A 24,042-nucleotide genomic window follows, 5' to 3' on the forward strand; every position below is an offset into this window, starting at 1 on the left:
GACTGCTCCTCCTTTAAAGATCATCAAATTTGCAGCATTTGAAAATGAGAAATTGAGATTTTAATTTCTAAACAGTAGACTAGATGGTGTGGTTCTGAGCCCTACCAGTCCACACCAGTGGGGAGCAACTGCAGAGCAACAGGGTGGTGCTGGTGTGGTGCGCTCCCTGAAACCACCTGGTTCCACCTGGACACGCGGTCAGTGAGCACACAGCAGAAATGTCACAGCCGAGACGGCAGCCACGCACAGCAGTGACACGGGAGATTTCCTACACAGTCATCAGACAGACACCTTTGTAACCGAGGTACAACACACAAAGTTGCTTCCAACCAGAAACGCTCCCTTCACTCCTGAACGGCTCGGGTCTGCCACCTAGTGTCCGGAACGAGGAAGTGCGAGCTGAGTGATGCAGTCTGACCTCCGGCCGCAGCGAGACTGATGCTCGTGCTGTTGCACAGGCAAGACGACGCCAACTGCAGAAAAAAACCACTCGAGACTGTCCGAGTCCAGGGGAGTGTTGATTCACGTCCGCTGTTTCTTCTGTTTGCAGGTTTTTAAACATTTCATTTAATGTGTAATTTAATGTGAAACTTATTAAAATTCAGACTGAGTTGACTTAACTTGATCACACACAGCAGCACTTTCATAATTATTCCATCGCTCCAAACTTTAATGTCTTGATAATTATGTTATGAATTATTTAACATACATTTTATCCATCATCCCTCCGTCCATCCATCCATGTTCCAAGTGTGGTGGGGGTGGAGCCAATCCCACATTTTATGATACGATTTTTGTTGGAAGAGAATTTAGAATCGAACATGTCGTTTGACATGTCCTGGGCGCTGCTTGATGTCAGGAGGTGAAGGAACTCTGGGCGTCGCACCTGTGCTCACCTGTCTCTCCCCTCCGTGAGTGGAGGTTTGTTCCAACCACGAGTGAAGCTCTAGCATGTTAGCATGTTAGCTGGCGCGGTCCGATCAAACACTTTAAAACCCGCAACCTGGCCGTGAGGCGTTACTCGTCCTCATTTCAGAGGACAGAAGAAGAAACCAACCACCTTTATTTGACCTTCACATGTGCACCAGGTTATGGGGGGGGGGGGGGGGCGGGTACTTCATATGAGACAGAAAACTGGACTGTAGCTTCTGGATGCAGGAAAAGTTCAACCCAACAAGCCAAACTTTGTCAGCATGGCGCCTCTGAGGCTGATCTCGTGTTTGGAACATTTAATCAGAGTCGAGGATTTGTTTCTCTTTTCGTTCCTTAATTATTTTCATTCCCATCTTCTTTGACTCGACCTGCTCCGTCGTAAACAGTCGGCAGCAGGTCGTTCATTTTTCGGTGCCTGTTGGGCGTCAGCGCCACCTGGGGTCCCGGAGTGGACCAACACCATCCTCTGGGGCGGGTGGGGGTGCCACGGGATCCAGGGTGCCTGAGAGAACCCTGACAGTCCAAATACTCGAGAACTCTTAGAACAGCACACGGGCTCTGAATGAAATGGTCATGTGACCGCTCCGGGATCGGCCTGGAGGAGACATGAGAGCCCCGGGGAGGAGGCAGCAGCCGGCGGGCGCGGAGGGAAGGCGCGGTGACTGCTCTGAGGCGTGGAGCTCCCGGTGACTCCGCAGGGGGACTCCGGTGCGCCGGGTAGGAGGAGACTGCGACCCGTCTTCCGCGTTCCCTCCAGCCAGCTCTTCTCCGCCTCGCTGTCCTGGATAACGAGCCTTCCACCCCCTCCTCTCCCTCCCTGTAGCAGCAGCTGGGCGGTTGTGGGCCCGCAGCCGTCTCCCGGTTCCTCGGCTCCCTGCAGCCGTCAGTTCACCGAGCAGGACATCGCACCGCCTCCTCCATGCAGCGGAGCGGTCCAGGGCCCCGGCGCTCCGGCTCCAGCCATGTCGGCCTGGCATGCAGCGGTCGGCGGCGGTGACAGAGCGGGAGGCGAACCGGCGGGTAACTTCACTTCAGACGCTTTTATTTGGGGGGAATCGAACGTTTAGCCCGCCTTACGGCGGCGGGTTGGGCCGGGAGCGCAAGGAGCGCCGCGGTTTGTGTTTGTCAGTCGCAACTTTGCGCCAAAGCAAAAGTAGGTCAGTGGATCAGTGGAGCGAGCGCGAGCCCTGCGCCGCCGCCGCCGCCGCCGCGACACCACGCCGCCGAGCAGCGGCTCCGGTTCGGGTTAATAACGTCTCACACGTCCGTCAGGTGTTGGTCAACGGACGCGCTGAGTGAAGCGAGTGGTAGCTTAGCCGTGCTAGCGAGGCCTGGTCCCCAGCCTCCCCGGCCGAGGCTCGGAGCCGCCGGCGCGGCGAAGCAGCGTTGATGCGGGCTGTGTCACCCTGACAGGCCTGGACAGATGGTCGGTGGGGCAGCTGGACCGGGATTCATGAGGCATGAGACACACACACACACACACACACACCTCATATTGGCCTCTGACGCCAGCGGCGTCCTGCTCGTCACCTGACAACCGTTGAAGGAAGTTCCTCTCATCTTTGGAGAGGCTGACTGGTGACACTGGTGCTGGTTAATAAAACCCAGTTTGGGCTCCTGAGGCACCAGAGGTTGAGAAACCTGCGTTTGCTGTATTATTTCAGCGCTGGTTAAATGTTGGGGTTCTGAGGTCCGGACCGTCAGGTGCGGTTCCGAGCTCAATGATGTGGTCGTCGGGGAGCGCGCGCGCGTGAGCTACGTGCTGGGTGACGGTGACGTCAAATGTAGGTCAAACATCAGGACCGCAGATTAGCAGAACGATGATGCGACTCGAGCTTTCAGAAAGGGTTACCATAGCAACGGAGATCCACGTTCCGGGTCTTTCCCTCTGTCCTCGCGTGCTTTATTGACTACTTAGGCCGTCAGAACTTTGGGGCAGCAGTGGACCGGAAGTGACGATAGAATCTCGGTGTTTGTGACTCCAAAGACATCGTTGTAAAAGTTGCGGCGGTCAGTTTCATTAACGGATAACGGGGGCACCGATACCGGGCCGATGCTCGTCTGCTCCCCGCCAACAGCGGCTGACGTCGGTTCAGGTTGATCAGCTGACTTTCCCTTAGAGAGCGTCTCAAGGACCAAGACGCGGGCAGCGACCTTCACCTGTCACCCAGGTGTTGGTCTGTAGCCTCTTTACTCCAGAACCAGGTGGTTCTGACCCTCTGAGGAGAGTCCTGAAACAGGCGGAATTTACGTCATAGCGCCACCCATTGGGCGGAGGATGTCAGCCTGCTGGAACAAACAGATTCTCGGCCTGCAACTAAGCGTTATTTTTAGTAATCAATTAATCTGTCGATTATTTTATTGATGACTGATAACGTGTTGATGTCCTCCTCATCCTGGCCTCCGCCATGTTCACGGAGCTCCTGTGGTTTCCCCGCAGCTCCCAGTTACCACTGGTTCTGGATTAACGGAAGCGGAATGCTCCCGTAGCTCGGACGACTTCGGTCGTGCCGGTTCCTCCCGTGCCTTCACGTGTACCTTTTGTGAGTGACGTAATTGTCGTGCGACACAACGAATCGATAAACAAATTCATTGCCAACACTTTTAATAATCGATTTATCGATGCGTTGTTGCAGCCCTGTTAGGTTCGTGTGTGAGGGATCAGGGGTCACAGGGTCATCCAAGTGCTCCTTGCTGATCTCTTAATTGCTCTCTGGGTCACTGTGAGTTAAAAATAGGTGTGGTGAGTCTGCAGCCTGGCGGCCTGGTTTGCTTCTCTCAGGTGCTGAGGACTGAATCACAGCCGCTTGCAGCTGAGCGACGCATCTCCCCAGATATCGACCGTGTCATCGCCAACTCAAATGGTCGTTGGCGGGTTATCGACAGACTAGACCGGAGGAGGAGATGGAGAGTTGGTAAATGGACAGTCCAGCTGTCGTTAGCGTCAGTCTCCGTTAGCCTGGAGCTAAGCAGACGTGGCCGGCTCCCTCTTCATTCTGGAGTCACTCAGACCCAGGAGGGGAGGGCGATTGTGAGCTGAAGACACGTCCAAGCAGTGAGAGTTCTCAGGTGAAACATCATTTTATCATGCGTCTCAGGTGAACAGTGAAAGGTGCATGAGCAGGTGTGGTGGACCTTCCTTCCCACGTGTGCTGGCAGCAGGCCCTGCAGCTCCTGCTCCAGCCTGAGCAGGTGCTGCCGTTTCCAGAGTGAACAGGGTCACATGGGTCTTTGGACCACCTGGACTGAGCAAATGTCCCTCTTGCAGTGGGTGGACCACAATACTGAGCTAAAGAGGTGACAAAGTACTTCAGACCCCGGTGACGGTGCAGCTGGTGGAACCTGGTGTTCAGAGGAACCTTGAACACAGACACCGTTTCTTCTTTGTTTACATTTCCCTTGGTGTGCACTGTGCATCCTCCATGCTGCAGACATGCAGTACTCATGTTGCCCAGTAGGTGGTTCAACCTATGTGTGGAGGAAATTGGTCACCTGTCTATGTAAGCTCTATGCTTCCGCTGACAATCGGGTGTGTTTGCTGTGGGTGGAGCAGCCTAGCTTTGACCCTCAGGTCCTTCCAGTCATTGATAGATACTTTATTAATCCCCAAGGGGAAATTCCATTGTGGGATCATTTGTGCAGGAGAACCGTTTTGAATAAGTCGTCGTGTAAATAAATCACAGGTTCGATGACTTTTGCAAACGGACGTTGCGGAAGTGGATTCCTTTTGTCAAACAAGCTGCCTGCGTGCGCGCGTCCATCTTGTGTTCAGCAGGTATCAGCCTCCTCACGGTGTCTAGGTTTTTGTTTTTTAGTCTCCCAAGTCAAGCCACTCCAGACCATGTAGAGTCTACGCTGTAGACAGTACTCGTAGTACTGCAAGCCTGCTGCTGACCCTCCAAGAATGGTGAGTGACTGTGGCAGGAGACCAGCGTCACCATAGAAAGGCCAGCAGGCGTGAGCGAGGGTCCACGGTCGCTCCACGCTCTTCTCTTCATTCACTCAGCAGTTTTGCGTGACAGTGGGCAGGTCTGACTGAAGGGTCAGTGGGGAGGAGGCTGCCGTCACTCTTTGACACTTGTCTTCATCGTAGGTCTTTTTTTCACTCCCTTTGACACTTTTGATCACACAGTTTCAGTCTCCTGCCCCTTAACCACCACCAGAGGGGGGGCGGGGTTATGAACCGGTCCTGCAGGACTGTCTGAGATCACTTGTAAGACTCTAGACATGAAATGAAACGGGACCAAATCCAGCTCATTACACGTTCCTGCACACGTTTGTTCCTGACAAAGCAAAGCCTGGAGGTTTGTGTGACTCTGCTCCTGACATCTGCCGTGCCTCTCTTGAAACTCATGCTGGCAAAGACTTGACGTTCCTTGTTGAAGTTCCTGTTCGGGGACTTTAGAGTGAGCCGTCATGACGTCTGTGGGGCACCGATCAGTCCTGACTGGCTGGGGCTGTGCCCGTCTCTCCTGTCTGAAGTCTGTTGGCTGTGAGGAGCTGACAGATGGAGCCTGCCAGGCTCCACAACTGGTGTCAGGCTTGCCTGAACCACAGAAAAGATGAGACCATTCACACCTGAGAGAAGGAAAGACATGAGAGTTGTGCCAGGCAACATTCAGCAGGTGAATGAGCGTGGACCAGTCACCATGTTTCTACAGGTGCGACTGACATGTCAGTGACAACCCATCAAGCCCACACATGCAAAGAAATCAAACCTCAGATATCCAGGAATGAAGTTGTGAGTAAGAAAATGAAACGACAGGGAAGAAGTGTTGACCCCAGTTACTTCAACGTATTTAATACGTTGAACCCTTGTTGGTAATCGGAGCTCCCAGACGCCTCCTGTATGGAGGAACTCGCTGCCTGCATTGCTCAGGTGGGATTTTGGTTCCTCCACACTAACAGTCTTCAAATCTTGAAGGTTCCGTGGGTCTCTTCTAGGAAGCCTGGTCTTTGGTTCTTTCCATAGATGGGTGTTCTGGCGTCTACATTACGGTCTCTAGACTCTCCCAGTATTTCTCGTCTAAACGTCGTGCAGCAAACTTCCAGCGAGCTTCAACATGTTGGTTCTTCAGCGATGGCGTCTTGGGTGGCGAGCGCTCATCCAGGCCACGGCTGTTGAGTGCGCGACCTGTTTCTTTGGAACGACTGGACCTCTGAAGCTCTCCACCGCGGTCCTTGGCTCCTGGACAGCTCCTCTGATGATTCTTAACTCATAAAGTTTTTCTTACTCACAACTTCATTCCTGGACATCTGAGGTTTGATTTCTTTGCATGTGTGGGCTTGATGGGTTGTCACTGACATGTCAGTCGCACCTGTAGAAACATGGTGACTGGTCCACGCTCATTCACCTGCTGTATTGACCATGACATCGCTCCTGTCCTTCTCAGTTGTTTGCAGCTCGGTGTGTTTTGTGTGTTTTCAGGGGATGTGCTGGTTGAGGAAAACCAAACCACTTCTGTGTGTCTGCCCAGCCTGATGACTCCATCCTCAGCTGTTAGCATGTCCTTGAACATGGAGATGCCCCGGAAGCGCAAGGGCAGCGTCGACACCCAGTGAGTATGAGTGTGTTTGCTTCAGCAGTGCTGAGGAAAACCTCATAAATGCCTTTTCATGTCACCGTTTCTCATTGCTACTGCTTTTTTTTTCAGATATGAAGATGCGAAGCCTGCTTCCATCACTGATGTAGACATGGAGGATGACCAGAACGGGTAGGCGCTGTCTGGGGTGACTCTGGAACGTTCGTGTGTGACAGCAGCGTGTCTGAGTGAGATGAAATGTCAGCGAGTGGAGCAATGACGATGACGTCATTAAACATAAATACTACAACAGAAAGAACGGTCCGCTACATCAGTGCTTCTCCATCATTTTCTGTTACGCCCCCCCAGACAGAAGAAAACATTCTGTGCCCCCCCCCCACTCTCCAGCGCGACTATAAATAGAATTTGTCGATCAAATTGTTATAAGTACGCCTGTGCGTAACATGGTGTCCTTATTAATATTAAAGAAAAGAAAAAAGAAATATAGCTCAACTTACGAAGAATAACTATCATTGTTTTTTAGTCTGTAACAGAAAAGAGTTAAAGTGCGTCAATTTGCCTGAAATTAAGTAAATTAAATCCTAGTTTTCTAGTATTTCAACTATAAATATTTTTTGACTGACTTACAACAAAGAATACATTTATTAACATTGTTTGTTGAAAGCCTTTCCTGGTCTCCCATCGTAGTCACGGGGAAGCCCAGCGCTACATTCGCTTCCTGGGAGACTGTCGTTTGTCTCCGTCTGTCTCCACCTGTCTTTCCATCCCTGGTAAACACTCCTCCATGGCGTCTCTGGAGGGTGTCTTCACTGCGCTTCTCCTGCTCTGTAGCTGCTCCACCAGAGAGCTCATACTGCCTGTGCTCACTCTGACAATGCCAGCGCCACTGCCACCTACTGCAGCGGATGTGCACTTACACTTTATTCGAGTAAGACAAAAAAAAAGAAGCATGTTCCCCAGGGGCACATTTTGACTGGTGGAAGCTGGGACAGAAACGAGGGGTGCAGGATTAAAACATGGAGTTGAATCACTGTTATTTCCTACATTTGTCCCCCCCCCCCCCCAACAAAAATCCAGTCCACTTGGTTCCACCCAGACCCAAACCCTTCAGAAAGGAAGACAAAAACACCTGGCAACCACCTTTTTGTTGCGTGTGGTGCATTGATGCAGGACTTTGGAACAATGACATTGCAGACGTCACGTCTGTCTCGTCACCGCTGCTACGACCAACCAGGGACTGAACTGCTTGTTCCTGTTTATGCCAGACAGAGTCATGTGATTTTCATATTCCAGTGTGGTTCTGTGGGCGGAGCCTGGTGTCAGTTTTAAAAAGCCCATTTTGATTTGGAGATGAACACGACGATATTTCATCCTGTTGTTTAATGACAATCGTGGCTCCACGATCTCCTTCAGGGTTCACGTGAGATCAGGTGATCATGAAGTGATCCCTTTAACTTCTCGCTGTGCGCTGTTCTCCTTTGTAGGTCAGATATTGAGGACCAACACGCTAAGATAAAATGCTTCAGGTAGGTTTTAACTGACCTCACCGTTGCCACTGAATATTAATCAAATGCTGAAGTTCTCCTCAGTAATTACTGACGTGACATCTGTGCAGGGAACCTCACAGCCAAATTGAAAAGAGGAGACGGGACAAAATGAACAAGCTCATCGACAAGCTCTCCGCCATGATTCCCACCTGCAACCCCATGTCCCGCAAGCTGGACAAACTCACGGTGCTCAGGATGGCCGTGCAGCACCTCAAATCTCTCAAAGGTACCGAGCCAAGAGAAAGATGGCCGCTTGTCACTGATGCATGCAGGAACCCCTGTTCCATTACAGTCGTACCCCGTACTTTCTTAATCCGGCCGTTGTGAGATTCAGGAAGGAGGAAATTACAACAAAAACATCTGGCAAGAAATCACCCAGCTATTATTTGGAGGGGAAGACAGAGTGCGCGCGCACACAGTTGTGGGGGGGGGGTTATGCGTTCATAACATGCCCACCTTTCTTGTGCTGCCTCACTGATATCTAGAGTAAAACACATATCTAGAATTTCCTGCGGTTTCCCAGCTGGAGCCGCCAGAGTTAAGTTTAGATGGTGATTCCGACTGTGGAGCTTCTGTCATGGTGTTGCAGGCTCAGCCAGCTCCTTCTCCGAGGCCTCCTACAAGCCTTCATTCCTTCCTGATGAGGAGCTCAAACACCTCGTCCTCAAGGTAAGAGGCTGACTGTCGGCAGACAAACGATACAGAAATAAACTGAAGAGAACTCTGGCTTTTTGCTGTTGGTATGAAATTCTTGTGTTTAAGTGTTACTGGCTGATGTTCTATTTATAGAATATTTTATGGAATATAGAAAGCTGTATTTGGAGATAGTTATATTTGCCTGTTGGCCTTTAACTTTTGTCTCGACAGTGTGATCACACCCCCCTCCCTCCCACCCCCTCATGTTTTTTGTCGTGCAGGCTGCTGATGGGTTCCTGTTTGTTGTGGGTTGCGATCGTGGGAAAATCGTTTTTGTCTCAGAGTCCATCACGAAGATATTGAATTATAGTCGGGTAATGTTTTTTTAGTTTTTAACATTTGTTTCTGCATCTGCAGCATCTTTGTTCACATGATCCCCAGAGAGAGAGAGTGTGTGTGTGTGTGTGTGTGTGTGTGTGTGTGTGTGTTGTGATATTTATTTGTGTAACATAAATATTTCAGCGCTAGAAATGACATCCGAAGGACTAAATACAGCGCCAGCAAATTGCACACCAACACAGCCGCCCGTTATCTGACGTGGTCTGAAGCGTCGCTTCAACTCTGTTACTGCCAAATATTCTCGTTTTTCTCCAGTCAGGCAAAGTGGAACAGCAGCACGAGAATCTTGACTTGAAGGTTTCACACCAGTTTATTCCAGCTCGTGTCTGTTCTACTCCACCGTCCAGTCAGTTAGCTTTGTGATGTGTTTGCTGTCAGCAGGAAATGCTTTTGCTGCAGCTGTAATTGGCTTTATTTTCCTGGGAACCATGTTTGCTCAGGCTGACCAGCTCTTTGCTCCTCCTCAGGTGGAGCTGATTGGACAGAGCTTGTTTGACTACATCCACCCGAAGGACATGGGAAAAGTCAAGGAGCAGCTTTCTGCCTCTGAATTATACCCTCGAGAACGGCTAATAGATGCTAAAAGTAAAGCGATTGTTTGAGTGGCTCTGTCAGTTGAGTGTGTAAGAGCCTATCTGATGATCATGTTGTGTCCCCAGCTGGCCTGCAGGTCCAAGCTGACCTCCCTGTCGGGGCAGCGCGGCTGTGTTCAGGCGCACGGCGATCTTTCTTCTGTCGCATGAAGTGTAACAAAGTTTCTGTCAAAGTGGAGGAGAAGGAATTCCAGGCCAGCACCTCAAAGAAGAAAGGTAGAAAACGATGCGCTGGATTTTTCTGACTTCAGTTCGTGCAGAAACATGCGTCTTTATCTTGTGTCTTGTGTGTGCTTGTGCCCGCAGAGTCACAGAAGTACTGCACAGTCCACTGTACAGGCTACATGCGCAGCTGGCCGTCCAGTCAGCTGGGAGCAGAGGGAGAGGGCGAGGCAGACAAACAGGACAGCTCCCACTTCAGCTGCCTGGTCGCAGTGGGACGCATCCACTCCCATTCCTCTCCTCAGGTCAACGGGGACTTCCGAGTTAAACCCACAGAGTTCGTCACACGCTATGCCATGGATGGCAAGTTCACCTTTGTGGATCAAAGGTAGAGTTGATGTTCAGTAGGCGGCGGGTGCAGGGGCTGAGTTTCTAGCTCTGCGTGTCAGTTTTGGTGTTCCGCAGGGCGCAGTGTTAGGCTCTTTTTATATTTGCTTCACTTTAGCAGATCCGTGCGTTCATCTGTTTCACTTCAAATTCTTGTACGAGCTTTAGACAGAGAACCATTGTGGAAATGTTCTGGTTCCATGTTTGTCAGCATGTTCTCTCCAGCTATGCCGGTGGCGATGCTGCTGCTGGGTTATCGCCACTCCGGACGTGAGGTCTGCTGGCTCGTTACATTAGGAACAAATATCGCCTGTTTTTAGTTCATTTAGTCATTTCAAATATTAATCTTTCTGCTCTTCTGAATCATACACACTGGCAGTAGGAATATTCACTGCATAATGCTTAGATTTATTACATCAATCGACGTTCATAGTTTGTTTTTCTCTGAATAACAAAAAAGACACAATGCTCTTTTAACTCTTCACTTTCTTTCTCAGAGCAACGACCATTCTTGGTTATCTTCCCCAAGAACTGCTCGGCACGTCCTGCTATGAGTACTTCCATCAAGACGACTTACCACATTTAGCTGACAGACATCGAAAAGGTGAACACGGTTGAGCTGCATCTGTCGCTTTGTTTTTAATCACTGCTGGCCAGTTGAGCGCTTAGATTTACAAATCAATGAAGTATCGAACCCCAGGAAGTTCAGCCGTTGAATGTTTGTCATGTCAGTGGGATCCTTGCTGGGTGTGTGGACCCACTGGATCCTTGCTGACTCTCTTCTGTTCTTAAATCCACTTGAGAAGCTGAAGTTTTAATGAGAACTCAATACTCCTGTGTATGAGAGCCTGGACATCTGGCAGTGCTGTTCTGACGTCACAAATCTATTGTACTCTCTATCATGACGGTCTAGAGACCTGAGAGGTTGTTCAGAATGACTGAAGGGCCCACAAAACGAAGGCTTTATTATAAATAGTGATGGAAACAGATAAGAGGTTAACTGGAGATTGACCGGCCTGTCAGTCAGTGGCGCTGTCGCTCTGCCCTCGTGTTTCAGTCAAATGTTGTTCCCGCTAATGTTGCAGCACCGCGGGCCGTGGGTGGTTCCTGGAACGTTCTGGGTGATGAGGATTGTAGATTTTGAGGGATTGTGGACCCTGGAACGGTCCTTCGGCAGGGTAGTGATATACGTCTGTTTGGGAGCATCACCCCCACTGATGCTGGCTCTTGGTCACTCCACACTTTCAGTGCTTTATTTTCATGTTTGCAGCACGCTGACTCTTCCTCGCTCTCTCTCCCCTCCACAGTGCTGCGGAGTAAAGAGAAAATAGAGACAAACTGCTACAAGTTCAAAACAAAATGTGGCTCCTTTGTCACCCTGCAAAGTCAGTGGTTCAGTTTTGTGAATCCCTGGACCAAAGAAGTAGAGTACATCGTGTCAACTAACACAGTAATAGCGTGAGTAGATGCTTCACACTCTCCACCCAGAAGTATTTCTTTCCACGTTCACCTGAGCTTCCGCTTCTCATCTCCTCCCAGGCACGATCACAGTCGAACCAGTCGGTCAGGAAACAAAACGGAGCAGTCCAACAATTCCAAGTCTTCAGAAGGTCAGTTGATGGAAGAGAGACGTCGTCTCACTGATAGATTAAAATAGGACTTCCTTCATTCCTCCCAGCGGTAACCTTGTTGCTTCCTCTTAGAGGATGGTAAGAAGTCCCTTTCAATCATCCCAGGCATCTCCACCACGCCGGGGGCAATGGTCTACGCTGGAAGCATCGGGACCCAGATTGCCAATGAGCTGCTGGATTTCAACAGGTGTGGCACGTCTTTGCTGCTCGCGGCTGTGATGGGTTGCACGTGCAGGTACACCCGGTGCAGGTCTGAGTTGCTGTGTGTCGTTTCAGAATGAACTCGTCACCTTCCAGTGGGAACGTCAGCCCCTTCAGTCTACCGCAGGAGAAATCTCCACTCACTCACAATCAAGCCAGCAACAACGTACGTTTCTCCACCTGCTGCCGGTTCTTGCTCCTGTTTGTCAGTGACTGAGTTCGCTCACTTGTTTAGTCCTCCATGTCCAGTCGGCTGTCATTAATCACCTCTGGGTGACAAAGAAGAGAATGTCGCTCGTTGTGACGCTCTTATGCTGCAGGTCAACTAGCAGTGTGGGTCGTGAAGTTCATCACACTCCAACAGAAGTCCCACAAACATCACAAGAACATTCACAATCACATTCATCGCTGTATTCAGCCAATCAAGGCTCTCAGTTCAGGTTAAGCAGCTTTCCTTCTTCCTTCCCTCACAACTAAACTCTTGTTGTGTAATTTGCTTGGTTTCTGTTTGCTCTGGAGGTGCCAAACGGAGAGGCAGTGGACATGGAGATGCCAGAGAAGTCCAGCTCTGAGGAAGAACCCCAGGGGGCCGTGTTCTCAGCGGGGGAGGCACTCATGGGTACTCTCGTGTGTGAATCCCACTCAGTGTGTGAGGAATAGACGTGTGGCCTGCACTTGAACAGCTCCCTCACTGTGTTTCTTGTCTGACCACAGGAGAGAATTCTCAGCTGGACTTGGACAGCGTGGTGGGACCAGGCCTCAGTAGTCTCAGCAACGATGAGGCAGCCATGGCGGTGATCATGAGCCTCCTGGAGACGGACACAAACCTGGGCGAGGCGGTGGACTTTGAAGAGATGCACTGGTCTTTATAGAAATACCTGACATTGCAGTGTGGCGCCGTGATGCACTGAAAACTGTCGGTTTCACAAGGACAAAGAGATGGACGCGGCAAACTTTTTCTAAAGACTTTGTTTAACTTATTAATCATTGGCATAAGCTGTGTAGTCTGTAGTAGACGATGACGGGGGACACCCGCTGTCCCTGGTGTCTCTGAAGCCTTATAGCAGCACCCCCCGATTCACTGTCGTCCTCTGAGACTCCATGAACACAAGCGTCGATGACATGATGGACTTTGGCTCCGCCTACACTTGAACAGAGCTCAAGAGCGATGCAAAAAATTGCACTGAGTTGATTCATCGTTTTCTCTTTGGTTTTTACAGGAGTGTAACTTGACCAGGTACTGTATGTGTATTCACAAATGCGAGGAAGTTGCCTCTTGTCTCTGCGACCCCCTCAGGATCCACGCTGTAGGTAGCCGGTTACCTCGGTCCACCACACTTCCATAACCTCTAATTCGGAGCAGTGAAGACCCCCTCTAGTCAGTATCTCCATGTTGCTCTTTGAAACAGTCCATTAAGCTCAAATCTTGAAGGGATAGTTTTGCATCTGTAGGGTAATTTCACGTTTGCTCATTTGTCTGTACACGTCTGACTCCTCACATTTGCAATGCTGGGCGTCCATCACAGGCTGGTGGGACCTGTGAGCAGAGTTCAGCTACTGGCCAAGTCACTTTTCAATTGGAGGCTTCAGCGTGTCTAAAGCCAATCTGAGAGTGTGACGCTGAGATGATGACTCCGCCCCTCGCGGTGACGCACTTCTTAGCTGCAGCAGTATTTGTCCTCCTGTTTAAGGTTTGACAGCGTTCAGCCTGGCCACTGGGCCGCGGCGTGGTGTGTTCTGACTGTCTTGCAGCTCTGTGCTCATCCAGATAAGCCATAGCTTTAGCTGTGATTTTTCTGTCCTTGTGTTCTTTGAGTTCATGCGTTGTTGTGCTGCGACAGCCTCTCGTGTGCCGGTGCGACGCACACTCATGGTCACGGATATACATTTATTAGGGTTACACTATGCAGAGTTGTCATGTCATGGACTCCCAGATTTGAAGGTATGTTCCCTCCTCCTCTCTTGTCACTCACGTCGGTGGAGGCCATGCTGTCGACCTTTGAATGAGTCGTTCATTTACCTCATCTAGTTCTGTTTCTTCCCAACCTAACAACTGCAGTTATTAGATTTTACTGACAAACTGTGAGATTTGTTGTTGAGTGTGGGATGACTTGGGACTGCAGGACTCGTGCATCACTCGGCGGCCACCTGAACCTGCAGCGGCCCCATGGCTTTACGACGGATGCTGAGTAAATGTTGAACGAGAGAAGATTGGCAGCTGCTTCGCTGTTGCCAAATATGAAGCGAGTCTGTGTGTCTGCACGTGCGAGTTAAAGGGCTGATGGTGCCGGTTGGTGCTCAGAGGAGAAGCGCGAGCCCTGGTCGAGGCTCCGTGGAGCTGGAATGTTTGGCAGTGTGGTGACAGCAGAGTCTCTGGGTTGAAACCTTTGTCGATGTTTTTTGTGTTTGCTTCAGTGAGACCCTCAGTCGCCCAATCACAAGAGTTTATTCCTGCCCAAGTACATAGTTTAATGTCTTGTCGTGTCTCAAGGACTCTTTTTTTTTTTTTTTCTTTTTCAATAAGAGCTCATTTTGGGTTGGACAGGCTTTGTGACTCATGAAGAACACGGTCTTTTCTCTTATATGCTTGAATAACGAGGACGGAGGACGGAGCAGCTGGACTCATGAGGGCCCTCCTGCCGGTGTCCAAAGTGCCTTTGGACAATTCTGCCTGGACACACAAACAAAGCTGTGTTGAATCTTGGAGTCGGCCTCTGCAGGCTGGGGAGGAGGGCCGCTGGGTTAACTCGACCCAGCATGGCTTCAGCACCACTGCCCAACTCAACAGGCAGAGCTGTGGTGGTGAGGCGTAGACACACCCTGGTCAACCATTTTGGTATTTTTGATGTGTGTGTGTGTGTTCAATTGCACTGTTGTTATCTGCCCCCCCCCCCCCACACACACACACACACAGTAGAGATAAACCTCTGAGGTCACATCTTTTTGCTTCTGTCTCTCCTTTTGAAATAAACCAGTAAATTTTGTAAACTAGGGGACATCATTCTATGTTGATTCGCTCTGTTGCATGATCCTGTTGTATCGTTTCATGCCTCTTTGGAGTCTTTAGACAGGTGTGTGTGTGTGTGTGTGTGTGTGTGTGTGTGTGTGTGTGTGTGTGTGTGTGTGTGTGTGAGAGAGAGTTGTCGTCTCAGCCCAGGGGGGAGGACCTGACCTTTCGGTCCTGCCTCCAGCGAACCACTTCAGCCCTCTCCTTGACTCTGGGCTGGACAGGAATCTCTTCCTTACTGTACTGGTCTCCTGCATCACTGCTGCTACTCTCAACTGTCTGGGTCGTCCTCTCCAGTTTAACGAACTACACACAGGAACTTTGATCATATTTTCTGATTAAACAAATCTACTAAGAAAACACTGAGTTCAGAATGTTTCATTCAGCCTGCAGCCTGGTGGAGCAGCTAATCCCCTCCACCCCCCGCAGGGCTCCCCCCTCCATTAGCCTGATGAGGCAGGGCTTGGTGCAGGTCCTAAGCTGGGATTTGGCTCCTGTCTATAAAATCAGGTCTGACCAGGGAGCTGCTGCTCCTGTCCAGGATGGGTCAAGCTGCCTCCCTGCCCTGCAGGAGGGGAGACTCCTACGTCACGGAGCTGTATGAGTGGTTCAGGTAGGAGCTCCGTCTGACTTGATGTTTCCACAGCGTGTTGGTGTGAAGGTGGTTCGATAAGCGAGGACTGAACCTGGAAGCTCGGTCATCTCAACCCACGTCTCTACTCAGATACTTTGCAGTGATATGAATGATGGAGGAACGTGATCAGACACGTTTCACAGTCACGGGTCCTGATTATCAGCACCACGTCGCAGGTCGTGATCGCGCTGATCTTGGGTGAAAGACGCGTTGGTCTGGTCGACCTGCCTCGATCGGCTCCTCTGGAACCTCTTGTGTCTCTTCCCTTTTCACCAGGATGTTCATTAATGAGTGCCCCAGTGGGCTCATCACGCTCCACGAGTTTCAGAGGCATTTCTGCAGCGCCACGGTGGGCAGCGAGTCGGCAGAATACGCCGAGCAGCTGTTCCGCACCCTGGACACGAACGGGGTAAGAACGTGAGTCCGGTGAACCTGGAGGCCCCGACAGGTCAAGAGTAGCGAGCACTCGTTCATACGATCAGTAAGTTAACGGTTCATGAACGCGCAGACATTAAGACGGACCTGTGCTCCAGGACGGGGTGGTGGATTTCCGGGAGTACGTGTTGGCCATCAGCCTGCTGACCGAGGGCTCGGCCGTGGAGAAGCTGCGCTGGTCCTTCAAGCTCTTCGACCAGGACAGCGACGGAGCCATCACGAGGCAGGAGATGCTCGGGATCATGCAGGTGCGCGTCTGCGTGCGTGCGTGCGTGCGTGTACTTGCTACTTATCGAGGACTAGAATGAGTACTGAACCATCAGAGTGAGGACGTTTGAGCCGGTCCTCACATCTTCAGAGGGCCGTTTGAAGGGCAAGACTTGGTTTTTGGGTCGAAGTCAGAATCAGATTCTGGTTAGGTTTTAGGTTAGGGTCAAGGGTCAGGGTAAGGGAATGCATTACGTTAATGGTAGTTCACACTAAGACATAAGCACAAGTGTGTGTGTGTGTGTGTGTGTGTGTGTGTGTGTGTGTGTGTGTGTGTGTGTGTGTGTGCGCGCCACACGGATGCAGTCCACATCTCTAAACTCGTCTGGTGTGTGTTTGTTCTTCTCAGGCTGTGCATAAGATGACCATGGCAGGAACCGAACCCAGCCCTCTGACAGCTGAGGAATGTACCAACAGGATATTTGTGCGATTAGACAAAGACAATAACGGTGAGGACACGGTTGCTGTTCCTGCCTTAAAAGAGCTAAACATGCAGGTCCTTCAGGTGTCATACAGCGAGGACGCATTACCTCCAAGTGTCTCCTCCAACCTAATAGGAAGTTTCCGTTGCCATAGGTAACCTCACCACTCCTGCTGAAACTGGATGTGGTGTGCCACAAGGTTCTATCTAAGGTCCTGTTGTGTTTGCCCCTCAGTGGCATGTACATTTCAATGGTATCTTAGTTCAGCAATACAAAGTACAGTCACATGGTTATTGGAGGCATCATGAGACGTATCCATGGTAATACCACAATTTTTTGAAGCGGTCCTTGTTGAGGACCTGCAGGTCCTGCTTCCTATGGTGGCTGACATTTTGGTGTCACTTTTGAGGAGCTGGTCAGGACCAGTGGGGGAGGTGTTCCTCCCAGCCGAAGAATATTGCTAGAACTGCTAGAACTGGGTGCCACATCGGTGCAGGAGGAAATACGAGAATTCTACGTTTGAGTCTGTGAGCGGCCGTCCATCTCTGCGTCACTCCCCCGTGAAGGCCCAGTATCCGTCCAAAATCAACTCCTCCTCCTCCCACAATCATCTGTAGGGGCTGCGTGACCCCATGACCCTTTTAAAGGAGGAGCTGTATAGCTAGCAGATTCATTCATAATAGTCAGGCTTTTTTGTCCCATCCTGAGATAAAAATGATCACTCGTGTTTTATTGTCACATGTGCAGACCATATTCCCTCCTCACTAGTATGGATTTTTTTCCCAGTGGTCCAGAATGCAGCTGATTGTTCTTTTTGTGTTGTCTGGAAGGATTAAAGGAACACGCCAACATGTTTTGAAGTACACCTGTTGACCATCATCTCCAGCGCTGGACGGGGAGCTGAGACCCAGGCTAGTTATCTTAGCACAATGAGTGGTAGTGGATGGGCTGTGTAGCATCCTTCCAGCTATCAAAAATACTTTTCTCCAAAACAGACTTTTTCTGCATTGATATAAAGTATAAAAGTAGGCTTGTGCACAACATTCCTTGAGACATAGCACTTAAAAAGTATGATGCATAATCCAGCTACTACCCTAACTGGACGCAGCAATTTGACACAGCACCTCAAACGTCCCATTGTGACTTTAACCTACTAAATTAAACGTTTGTTAGCGACTGGAAGAGCAGCAGCTGCCTCTAATGATGGCCGACTGTTTGAGAAGGAGGATGAGGAGGATCGCTTTGAACAACTAAAATCCCGAACCGGATCTCTGATCAACGTAGGTATGTTAATGTACCCACCCACCACCAGTCATTGTGCTAAGCTAGCTAGCGTGGTTCTCAGTTCCCAATGCAGCACAGGGAGGGTCTCTGTCTACTTGTTTGACTCTGGGAACAATAGATGAGTGTTTTCCTAGAAAGTTGTTGCATTCCTGCAAGGGCTGCCAAAGATGCTGCTGTGGTGTCGCTCAACGAGTTCACCAGTTGGGAGAACAACGTCATTATAGGTCAGGAGAGTCAAGTCTGTGCTTAAAGCTGCAGTTTGTGAAATGTGCCGTCACCTTGAACTGACAGCAGCTGGAGACATCATAATGAGGTGAGTTGTGACCTCACAGGTATTAACATCAAGACGTGTCACCTACTTCCCTTCATCCTGGAATTGTTGGTCTGAAAACCTCTGTTGACACAAAGATGGACGATTGTCCTCCGACATGGATCGTGCAGTTGTGTGTCCTTCATGACAGCAGTTGACACCTCACTAAGCTTTTACTCAGTAAAATCAAGTTCATAGGTAAGTCACAGGGATAGTTTTCCCCCAAAATGAAAACGCAGCCAGCGTCATGCTGATGGAAGGTCAGGTGATGCTGTTAGTCCTGAGTCGTCCCACTCCTGAGTCTTCTGAAGCCTCATGCCTCGGCCATGTTTCTAGCCTCCCTAAAAATGTGGCCTTGGGCTGGGAGCTCAGGCTCCAGGCCTCGGGACACTTGGATGACGTCAGACCAGCAGCATGGAGGAATGGTCCGGCTTTATTGTGTATTTTTGTATGTTCAAAAGAGAAGATGACGGCTGGGTTTTCATTTTTGGGTGAACCGCCCTTTTAAGGCTGAGAAGACTGAGAGCCTGCTAGATCTGCTGCCTGTGTTTTGTGTGTGTAGCCATCATCACCCTGGAGGAGTTCATCGAGGGAGCGCTGGATGACGATTGGATCCGAGAGAAGCTGGAATGTGATCCCAGTACTGTGAGGGTGGAGAGGCCCCCGACGAGGGACGCTGCCTTGGGGAGCCACGGTTGACCTGGGCTGGGTTCATCTGTTCAGGAGGTGCAAAGAGAGGAGCAGGTGTGTGTTTGGACTGAAGCTTCTAGGAAACATGGTGTCACAGTCAGCTGGGTCACTTCAGGGTCACTGCTGGAGCCTGAGAGGCGGTGCACACATTGATCGATGAGGTCATTTTAATCCAAGTGAGTGAATTGATTCCAGCCTCAATGTTGGTTTTTTTCCTGCAGAGACCAGCTTTGTGTTTAGGTGAGGTTTGTTTTCTATGACATCATGTAACCCTATGACATAATCATGGCTGTCATCACCTGATGATGCACATTCAGCAAATTCAACTGGTATGATTTAAGACCATTTCTTGTCACTTGAATACTCCTACTTCATTTCTGAGAGAACTTTTTAAAACATTTGTTTGTCTTCTCTACATTTCTCTGACAGCAGTTGTAACTCTCAGGAATATTAAAAACTCCACCCTGATCATCGATGACAAACCTCTGCCTGCATCTTTGTGCGTCAGGATGAACCCTCGTGAACGTGAAAAACCATCTTTGTACAAACTTGAATGCTCAAAGCTTGTTTTACTTTATGGATGTATCAGTACCCGACGTCTACGCCTCGTTAGACATTCACCGGGAGGTTTGATTGGACGACTTTGGTGTGGTTGCGTTGCTTCTGACAACATAAAGGGGGGACACACACACACACACACACACACACATCATTCGTCATTCATGTAAGGTTCTTAAAGAATTAAGGGAGGATGGAGGACACCGCATTTCCAAAGTTTACAACTTTTTATCGACCTCACACAGTTGAACCCTGACATTAAAGTTCAGCAGTTCACATTTTTCTCTGGTAAAAGCAAAAGGAGCCGACAACCACTCGTCTTCTCTGTCAGTGACTCTAAAACTCAGTAAATACGTTGACATTCCCTTCAGGACTGAGGGCCTTTTCAGTGATGACATCATCATCATCGAACAACACCTGAGTATCGTCAGCAGCAGGTCTGTGGAGACACCACACATCAGCGCTGATCCTGGGCTGATTTGTTGTCACTTTGACCTGAACATGAATCCAGATTTTGATCACTGATGAAAGCTTTTGTAAGGGAAATTGAAATATTTGAAAATCAAATAGCAAACACTTAAGTTTCCAGGAATGCCCTCGTTAACCTGGTGAAAGGCGCTCCAGGTACTGACGCCGATCCTGTCGAGTGTTGTTCTTTAGGTGTAACACGAGTCCTCCCACCCTCCAGGGGGGTGGGGGGCTACACTGAGGTTTGTGGAGGGCGTAGAGATCCTGCAGCTGCTTCCTCTCATCATTCAGGAACGTCTGCAGCAGACCAGCTCTGCTATTCAGTCGTCCCGTGTTCAGCCAGTAGGGGTCGCCACCGTAAACCATCCCAGTGTTAGAGGGGGCCACTTACCACTGATCCGCTGCTCTCAGGAGTCAGAACTGAACAAGAGTGGTCAAAAATCAGCCGTACCTCTGCTGGCGATGGCACACTGGCGTCACCAACACACCACCAACTGGTTGGGAACCTCTGGTCCGCGTTAGTCTGAGACAGTGAGGGAGAATCCAAACTGATCAACCCTGATCACCAGACTCGCTCTGGGGCACCCAGTTAGTCCAGAGAGGGGGAGGGCAGACAGTTATGAACTAACTGTTCCAGCATTCCATCAAGTTCATCAAACACAGTGTACAACAAGTTTGCTAATTAAGAAATGCTGCTTAGCATCAGCTCTTTTTTGCAGCTGAAAAATGGCAGCCATGGAAAAATGGGGATGAAAACGACCAGGACTGAATGAGTGAAAACTTATTACAGACATGAGAAACGAGTCAAACAAATCAAGATTCGTTCAACAAATAAACAACATGAGGAAGAATAAAATGACAAAATAATTTCTTTAACAAGCACAAGCCTGAACAATCCTGCCTGCCTCCAAGATTCATGAGATGAATAAACCTCTACCTATCTAAATATATACAACTAAATATACTATATTTACAATTAACATGTGGCCTATTATGTATAAATGTATGTGTGTGTGTGTGTATATATATATATATATATATATATATACACACACACACACATATATATATATACACACACACACACATATATATACATATATATATATATATATATATATATATACATTTATACATAATAGGCTACATGTTACATGTTAATTGTAAATATAGTATATTTAGTTGTATATATTTAGATAGGTAGAACTAAAAAGGAATTTCGGAACCTCAGGAAGAGTTCCAGGCAGGTCCGACCGGGAGGAGGCCCCGAGGCCGACCCAGGACACGCTGGAGGGATTCTATCTCTGGGCTGGCCTAGGAGCGCCTCAGGATTCCCCCTGAAGAGCTGGTGGACGTGGCTGGGAGAGGACAGTCTGGGCTTCCTTGGTGAGGCTGCTGCCCCCACGACCTGGACCAACTGGATAAGAGGAGGAGGAGGAGGAGGTTCAAGTTCAGGTTCAAATTGATGAGATTTAGAATCGTGTTCTGTCCCGATATTAACTTCCTCTATGACCTAACAACCTCGATCAAGACTCCTGGTGGATTCACAAGCAAGCAGGTGTCGCTTCACCCGACCGAAGAACGCCCGGGAACGTCCCCCTAGTATCTAACTATAAATGACGTTAACACTTCGCTTTGAGTTGTTATTTCATAGCAAAAGTGAAACAAAATAGTTGTAATAATTCAGTCTCAGATGGCTTTGAGGGATTGAGGGCTTTCCGATGATTAAGCACGTTAAATCTTTAAGAAAACGCTCCACTTCCACTCAGTGCACTCAGCTTGCTAAAAGCTAACGGTCCTGCGGGGACTCGAGCTGCGCATGTGCAGAGGACAGGGTTTCTGGCTCTGGAGAGGGCGGTAAGTACATATATATCACCTCCAAAATAGATTTATTCCCTTAACAGGGTCACTAGACTGGGACCCTTTGAATTACTATATGAATTACACTTTGTTTGCAGTCAAATGGTGTGACTGAATCATTTCTTGCATTCATCTACACGTGCACAAGCGCTTACATTTGTTGTCCAATCACCTGCATAAATTCTCCAACTTTATTGCACCGAACATAGAAGCACCTTCAGAGCTCGCATTCTCCTGGGATCAAAGACAGAAAGATAAAAGGAAAAAGCAGCCAACCAGTATCACCTGACAGTGGACCTCACGTCAAAGGTACAAACTATGATAACAACACGTGCTGCACGGAAATACAAGTACAAATCACTGCTAAACTCATGTAGTGGAAATGTGTTTATTCCCAAATCAAATGTTTACCTTTTATGTTTCAGTACATTCTCATACATTTAAGATTATAATTCCTCATTGCACTGCATTTCATAGAAAAAAAATCAAATACACCAAATGTACAAAGGAAGTACAATAAAATCTTGAAAAATGAATAAATCTATACAAGGGGAAGTTATGCGTCGACAAGTCTTTTTATCCTTCTCACTGTTTCTGCGTTATTCAGGGTTGACGGACATCAAAAATAAACTCTCATGACTTTTCAACACGTTGGGGGACAATTTCAGTCTGGGAACTGTTGGTTTTTGTTTTGTTTGTTGCATATTATTGTGACGCAGCCTGGAACACTGATATAATTAGTCATGGCATTGATTTATTCAAGTGTGTGTGAGAGAATCAGACTGCCTGGACTTGATAACCATGAAAAGTAGAAACACTGAATTTGAAAAACAGTGGAGCCAGCAGTTGAAGTCAGGCCTGTCAAATTAAAAGGTTGTTTCTTTATTTTTGCAAGGATCAGATCCGATGACGTTTTGCTCTCTGTAATTGGTACATTGCGCTTGTATTTGAACGACCGAATAGCTCAACACCTTCAGCCTTGAACTCTGACGAAAACCCAGCTTGACGGTTGCTCATTTTCAAATTTATCAGTGCAACTGCTCACATCCAATTCTACAAATAGCAAAACAGTTCCCTCCTCTCTGCTGGCTGTGTGTCGGCGGTCACAGTGCAGGAGCCCCAAGGGCCACAGGATTTCTGAATCTCAAAAACCAATTAGATGTTGGCAAGGAAATCATTAAAAAGAAAATTACGATAAGAATTATTTTGTTCCAGAGGCTCAGAAGGATCTGCGACAATATTGAAGATTTTGATGACCAAGCAAGAGACATGCACCACAGATCTACCTGGAGGGGTTATGAGGAATCTCTACTTAACCAAGCTGTGTCCAAAGCCAGATCATGTGATAGAAAATCGTTGCTCACCAATTCAGCCTGCGAACATCAGCTACCTGGCATCTGATGTCAGACGCATCGGCACAAAGAACTGGGAGGTCATCCGGATTGACCCTCCACTTGCCACGGTATCCCCAGAGACCCCTGGATTCGCCTTCAGAAGAGCTCCCACCCTCAAGGACAGCCTTGTGAGGAGCCCATGCCCCCTGCTCCAAAGCCTACGACCCGGCTCCCCAGACCTATCGGTACCTTCGGTTGCGGCTCACGCAGACACTGATAACATCGACAGAAGCAGCACTTCCCTGAAGTTTCAGGCACGAGGACACTCCACTGGAAAAGATCTGCCAACTGTGACAGTAAGTTTGTGGTGTACAGGTCAGAATGTGACCGTGGCCGTTTCTACCTGGGCCCTACAAAGCGTGGATTTAAAGACAGACCGGCGGAACACAAACATGCCATTAGGACATTGCAGAGGCTTGAATAAGCTTGAGAAGTTACCCTTTGTCAGTGCTGCTAGCAAAGTCACATCCCACAGGCGGAGCAAGCCAGCGACAGTTCCACAGAAGGCCACTGAGAAACGTAGTCACAAAAATAAATGATGATGTCGGTTTATTAGTCTGTCAAATGAATGAACTTACAAAATAACAAAGCTGGCTAAAAGACTCTGGTAACCAATGAAGCAAACCACAGACAAGCAGGGAAGAAACCCGTTGGCTTCGCACCCAGCGACCTTAGAAGGTA

At 49.0% G+C, this 24,042-nt stretch overlaps 2 protein-coding genes across 6 annotated transcripts; both read left to right on the top strand.

Annotated features, from left to right (window-relative positions):
• The first annotated feature begins 478 nt into the window (after positions 1 to 478).
• On the top strand, positions 479 to 15,352 carry bmal2 (basic helix-loop-helix ARNT like 2). Of its 5 annotated transcripts, none has more exons than XM_086208065.1 (17): positions 479 to 550; positions 6,362 to 6,491; positions 6,588 to 6,647; positions 7,961 to 8,002; positions 8,092 to 8,249; positions 8,613 to 8,692; positions 8,941 to 9,033; positions 9,526 to 9,643; positions 9,718 to 9,867; positions 9,958 to 10,201; positions 10,698 to 10,804; positions 11,508 to 11,658; positions 11,740 to 11,810; positions 11,904 to 12,018; positions 12,108 to 12,198; positions 12,552 to 12,651; positions 12,747 to 15,352. In XM_086208065.1, exons 2-17 carry the CDS (start codon positions 6,415 to 6,417, stop codon positions 12,902 to 12,904), a joined length of 1,815 nt encoding a protein of 604 aa, XP_086064191.1. In that variant the 5' UTR covers positions 479 to 550; positions 6,362 to 6,414; the 3' UTR covers positions 12,905 to 15,352. The 5 variants fall into 5 exon arrangements, with proteins under 5 accessions (XP_086064191.1, XP_086064189.1, XP_086064188.1 ...); XM_086208063.1 differs by lacking the exon at positions 479 to 550 and adding an exon at positions 1,392 to 1,953 and having other exon boundaries at positions 12,552 to 12,659; XM_086208062.1 differs by lacking the exon at positions 479 to 550 and adding an exon at positions 1,393 to 1,953 and having other exon boundaries at positions 11,937 to 12,018.
• A 197-nt stretch (positions 15,353 to 15,549) lies between these two features.
• On the top strand, positions 15,550 to 19,543 carry LOC147258149 (guanylyl cyclase inhibitory protein). Its single transcript, XM_086207627.1, has 5 exons — positions 15,550 to 15,652; positions 15,950 to 16,082; positions 16,207 to 16,356; positions 16,725 to 16,824; positions 18,954 to 19,543. The coding sequence occupies exons 1-5, from the start codon at positions 15,582 to 15,584 to the stop codon at positions 19,088 to 19,090; spliced, it is 591 nt and encodes a 196-aa protein (XP_086063753.1). The 5' UTR covers positions 15,550 to 15,581; the 3' UTR covers positions 19,091 to 19,543.
• The last annotated feature ends 4,499 nt before the right edge of the window (positions 19,544 to 24,042 follow it).

The sequence above is a fragment of the Aulostomus chinensis genome, chromosome 7 (assembly GCF_037954235.1).
Source record: "Aulostomus chinensis isolate RoL2024-O1b breed Wild chromosome 7, RoL_Achi_v1.0, whole genome shotgun sequence".
Lineage (NCBI taxonomy): Eukaryota > Metazoa > Chordata > Actinopteri > Syngnathiformes > Aulostomidae > Aulostomus > Aulostomus chinensis.

Excerpts from the sequence above, each read along its gene's own strand:
- bmal2 (XM_086208061.1), top strand. The coding sequence starts at position 1,896 with ATGTCGGCCTGGCATGCAGCGGTCGGCGGCGGTGACAGAGCGGGAGGC. Across the intron at positions 8,250-8,612 it reads GCACCTCAAATCTCTCAAAG|GCTCAGCCAGCTCCTTCTCC; the intron begins GTACCGAGCCAA and ends ATGGTGTTGCAG. Across the intron at positions 11,811-11,903 it reads CAATTCCAAGTCTTCAGAAG|AGGATGGTAAGAAGTCCCTT; the intron begins GTCAGTTGATGG and ends GCTTCCTCTTAG.
- LOC147258149 (XM_086207627.1), top strand. The coding sequence starts at position 15,582 with ATGGGTCAAGCTGCCTCCCTGCCCTGCAGGAGGGGAGACTCCTACGTC. Across the intron at positions 15,653-15,949 it reads GAGCTGTATGAGTGGTTCAG|GATGTTCATTAATGAGTGCC; the intron begins GTAGGAGCTCCG and ends CCTTTTCACCAG. Across the intron at positions 16,825-18,953 it reads ATTAGACAAAGACAATAACG|CCATCATCACCCTGGAGGAG; the intron begins GTGAGGACACGG and ends TTGTGTGTGTAG.